The sequence below is a fragment of the Triticum urartu genome, chromosome 4 (assembly GCF_003073215.2).
Source record: "Triticum urartu cultivar G1812 chromosome 4, Tu2.1, whole genome shotgun sequence".
In the NCBI taxonomy this organism is placed as follows: Eukaryota; Viridiplantae; Streptophyta; class Magnoliopsida; order Poales; family Poaceae; genus Triticum; species Triticum urartu.
This window is the reverse complement of record NC_053025.1, coordinates 23,742,926-23,747,663: the sequence shown is the minus strand read 5'-3', so window position 1 is coordinate 23,747,663 and position 4,738 is coordinate 23,742,926. Positions and strand designations below refer to the sequence as shown.

General features: G+C 54.8%; 1 protein-coding gene across 1 annotated transcript; it reads right to left on the bottom strand.

Moving 5' to 3' along the window:
- Positions 1-390: 390 nt before the first annotated feature.
- Positions 391-1,810, bottom strand: LOC125550397 (HMG-Y-related protein A-like). The gene is made up of 2 exons (XM_048713390.1): positions 1,516-1,810; positions 391-1,389 (listed from the first exon to the last, which is right to left on the bottom strand). The coding sequence occupies exons 1-2, from the start codon at positions 1,588-1,590 to the stop codon at positions 766-768; spliced, it is 699 nt and encodes a 232-aa protein (XP_048569347.1). The 5' UTR covers positions 1,591-1,810; the 3' UTR covers positions 391-765.
- Between the last annotated feature and the right edge of the window lie 2,928 nt (positions 1,811-4,738).

The window sequence follows — 4,738 nt, the reverse complement described above, 5'->3', positions numbered from 1 at the left end:
CATTGATGCCAGCCATGAACATTCTTACAACTACTACTACCTAGGAGGCGAGTATGACTGCTGCTACTTCGGCGTCGCCATCGCCAGGACAACAGCATCCCATCGCCGGCTGATCCGTTTTCTCACTCTCCGGGAACGCCTCCCCGCGTCAGCAGATCACCAGATTCTGTCGTGCACCAGCATCTCATTCGCGGCCCAGAGAACACCACAGCGGAGGCGAGGCATATCATGCGTGATCCTTGTCCTTGCACAAGGGACAAGATGCAAGCACATGCTTGAAATCATGTAGGAGCATCAAGAGTGGTTGCAAATGAATTTCAACAGTTACTGGAGTGCAGTGTTCACATCACAGATCGACAACCAGAAATCATGGGAGACGGAAGTCAGAAGTAACAAAAATCAATGTGATTCACGCTTGAAATGAACTGCGAAGAGCATCAATACACGCTGGAGCAGACGCGGACGCCTCAGCTCGTGGTATCCTCCTGGCGGAAGGAAATGATCGACTAAGTGTGCGCTGACAGAGATACAAGAGGGATACACCGTCGCCGGGGGAGACGGCACCCCTCCGGCGACCAACACCACACCACGGACTGAAACACCACCCACGCTCACCGGACAAACGCTGCTGCTGCTGCCTTGTCTCGTCTTCCACCTCGAATTAGAACAACACACGAACGGAGAAATGACCCCCCACACTGAACGGAACGGACACCGGGCACAAGTGGAAATGTTGTTAGCTCGCTCGCTCCGGCCCGGCCTCGCTCACACGAAGCCGACCTCGGCGAACTGCGGGCGCGGCTTGGCCGTGGTGGGGCCGGGCCGCGGGACCGGCACCATGCCGTCCGGGAGCGGGTTCTTGCGCGGCCGGCCGCGCGGTCGCGGGATCTTGGGCGGCGCGTCCGGGTCCCGCGGCTTGGGCGGGCGGCCCCGCCGGCGCGGCGCGGTGGCGACGGCGACGACGGCTAGTCCGTCGCTAGGAGGGGCGCCGATGGCGGCGGGGGCCCCCCCGGGGTAGTGGCCTGGCGGGCGCACCTTCGGGGGCCGGCCGCGGCCGCGCTTGGCGGGAGGCGGGGGCGGCAGCAGCAGCGGCGCGTCGTCGGAGGATTCGTCGTCCTCCTCTTCCTCCTCCTCCATCTCCGCCTCCATGTCGTCCTCCTCGACGGGGGACCTCGAGGGCGGGGGCGGCGGGGGGAGCGCGTACTTGCCCCCGGCGACGGCGACGAGCTCGGCGGCGGCGGACATGCGGGAGAGGTGCGCGGCGACGAGCGCGGGGTGGGACGGCGGGAGGTCGCCGCCGGCGCCGCGGGCCGCCTCGATGCGGCGCGCGATGGCGGCCTGGCTGGAGCCGTTGGGCTCCCGGAGCGACGCGATGGCCTCCACGATCATCTGCACCCACCACAAGGAGCCAAAGAAGTCAATTTTCCCAGATCGGTCGGGGCGCGGGCCGCAGATCTGGGGAAAGAACGAGGCCGCTGCGGCGGCAGCGGCGGCTAGGGTTTAGAGGGTGCTTGCCTCGGGGTAGGAGGGGAGGACGGCGAGGTCGGAGGCCGCGCGGGGCGACGACTGGTCGCCGCTGGAGGTGGCCATACCTGCGTGCGTCGCCCGCGGGCTGGCTCGGCTCGGCTGTCTCTCTCGCGAGCGCAGGCAGAGCAGCGCGTGTGGGAGTGAGCGAGGGAAGGGGTGGTGGGGGGGGTGGGAATTGGGGGCGCAGCGCACGGGGACGCGGATCTGGGTGAGGCGCTGCGGGGCGGAAATGGAACGCAAGTACGGTTCAGACGAGGAATCTGTCGGGTGGTACCGGGCGGCCGTGGGTCGCGACCGGCTTCCCTTCCCTTCCCTTCCCACTCGCGCATCCCCACTACCCACGACCCGCCACGCCCACACTGGTGGTTGGCAGTGCAGCCCGCCCGTTCCACGGTTTTTTTCAAGGGTGTGGCTACATCTAGAGTATAGCTGGCCAAATGGGCTGTTTTTTTCGGGCCGGCCCGTGAGCATGCCGGCATGGCCCGCCTTGGGCCAGGCACGGCACGGGCTAAACGGGCGGGCCCGGCACGAGGCACGCCCTGGGCCGTGCTTGGGCCTGGAGGCTGGGCACGCGGGCCGGCACGACACGGCCCGATTAAGTTTTATTTTTATTTTTTTATACATCTATATATGACCCAACATGTAAAAATAGGTTAAAAAACGCTCAGTGCGTCAAATAATAGACTGAAAATATGTGGCCCACCATGCTAAACGGGCCAACGTGCCGGCCCGTTTACTAATTGGGCCGTGCCTAGGCCTGAGGGCGCAGCACGCGGGCCGGCACGGCACGACCCGTATAGTAATGGTGCCCTGACGGGCCATGCCGGGCCAGGCACGATTATGATGGGCCGGGCCGTGCGGGGCCGGGCCGGCCCGTTTGGCCAGGTATGATCTAGAGTCTCAGTGGAGTGAGAGAGCATATTATAAAAGAAAGAAAATTAAAGAAAATTTTGCATGGATATTCATGTAAGACTCATGAATGTAGCATCGACTGAGGCTTGATCGACTCAGGAGTCATGAAAAATCTAGCTAATCTAGCGAGCTCGCCAGCAACTTTATTTGCTTCTCTATTACATACTACAGTGTTCGAACCTAGTAATAATGAAATCACAAGCATAATGAAAACAATCATCGGAAATTACCACCGCCGCCGCACCCGCCAACCATACTCCATCCTTCATGGTATCAATCACCTCTAGATTGTCCGAGTCAATAATAAGGCAGTTGCATCCAGTCATCACGACATCCGCGCAATATTCTATCCTCCCATTCTCCTAATGATAAATCTGCCTTTGTCATCTTTAGGGACTGCCCCCCATCGTGCCCCTGAGCATGCCATGGTCAAAAGAAGCATCAACATTAAGTTTCATAAAGCTCACCGGAGGTCAAGACCAGACCCCTTTTCATAGAAGCATTTGGAGATGAGGCAGTAACAAAGTTTATCATAAGAGTTATCCCCATAAATATTTGATATGCACTCTGAGTTGTCTTCTTCTGTATCAATTTTCGCCTTTCCCATCATCGATACCGTGTTGAGATAGCAATCATTTCACGCACATTCTGGTTACCCAATCCACAAATCTTGGACTGGTGGATACTCCAACACCGCTTTTCTAGCACAACCAACCTCACAGGCTTTATCAATAGTATCGCCCACCCCTAACCTTTTTCAAACCTCCTTTGCAAAGCAAAGGAATTAGATATGCTTCATATCTTTTGGACCATCAGAGTAAGTAGGACAAGCAGCCATGATTTTCATGTCTCTTTGCGGGGATTCATAACTTTGTCAAGTCTTTAGATTAGAATACATAAAATAATATTGTTTTCCCTTTTCCTCATTCTTGACGGAATACAATGTTCTTTAGTACATGTTGTTCCCGCATCGGAGCTTGTTTTTTCTCGAATACGAACAACGTGTGTATCGTATTATATAGAAAGATAGAGGGAGATAAATACCACAAATCCACCATGTGGTATTACATAGCTTTAACACAACACTCCACCCATACCCCACTCACAAACTTAGGATTACTCTCGCCTAACCCACCTAGACACCACTCTGAGTAGATGATCCAAATCACCCTTGTCAGTCATGCATGTCTCCATCCTCGACACTCTATCTCGAACTGTGCAACTACAACTTTTACCACATATGATACCTCATGAAGACTTTTGAATTCCTATGTTTCCAGAGCACCCACATGCCCAGTAGAAGAACCGTCCTCAGGTCCTTGGGTTTGTACCTCGTAGATGTCTTGTTAAGGCACCACGATTGTAGCATGTCGTCGACCGATGAGTCCAGTCCTGCCTCCCTAGGGCCGTGCAGATCGTCTTCCACACCGTTCGCGCAAAAAACACATCCCAACATGATGTGGTTCATAGATTCCTCGTGTTGAGCACAGAACGGACAAGAGTCCTAGTGTGGTAATCCTCTTATGGCCAGTTTATTCGAAGTCCAGCACCTATTTTTGATTGCGAGCCATGCAAAAAATTGGCATTCCAAGTGAACTCCATCATTGGCATCACCTCCCTGTTGGCAAATTCGATGGCATACACAGATCGTATGGAGAAGCCTCCATCACTTTTCCAAGACCAACGGATTGTGTCCTTGCACCCATCCAGAAGTTGCACCACATTGATCCTTGGCCAAAGTTGCATGTATTCCTGAAGTGCACCTAACCAAAGATTCGGTCCAAAATATGTAGCCCAGGCTTGGTTTGATAGTGTCTCTTGAACTGTCTGGACAATCTTACACGCCGAGGTACTCTCTCATATACAGCAGGCCCAATTTCTATAACTCACATGCCATCTAGCCATCGGGTCCTCCCAGAACATCGTGGCACGCCAATCACCAATGTTTGCTCTAGATGCAGCAGTAAATAGGACAAAAGATTCCTTTTGCACCAAGATGTTAAATTCCTTCCACGGTCTATCATCATCCCGACTTAGGCAACCACGACTAGCGCGCCCGCATGGCGATATCCAGCCACCTAAGGTTTGGGATGCCCAATCCATCGGCCCATTTTGGTGTGCACACTGATCCCCATGCCATGACACAGTTACCGCCATTGGCCTTACTACTTGTGAGCTGCGTTGGGATTTCCTCGAAGAGGAGAGGATGATGTAGTACAATAGAGATAAGTATTTCCCTTAGTTAAGAACTAAGGTTATCAATCTAGTAGGAGAACCACACAACACCTCGTTAGCAGTA

Excerpts from the sequence above, each read along its gene's own strand:
- LOC125550397 (XM_048713390.1), bottom strand. The coding sequence starts at position 1,590 with ATGGCCACCTCCAGCGGCGACCAGTCGTCGCCCCGCGCGGCCTCCGAC. Across the intron at positions 1,390-1,515 it reads TCCTCCCCTCCTACCCCGAG|ATGATCGTGGAGGCCATCGC; the intron begins GCAAGCACCCTC and ends TGGTGGGTGCAG.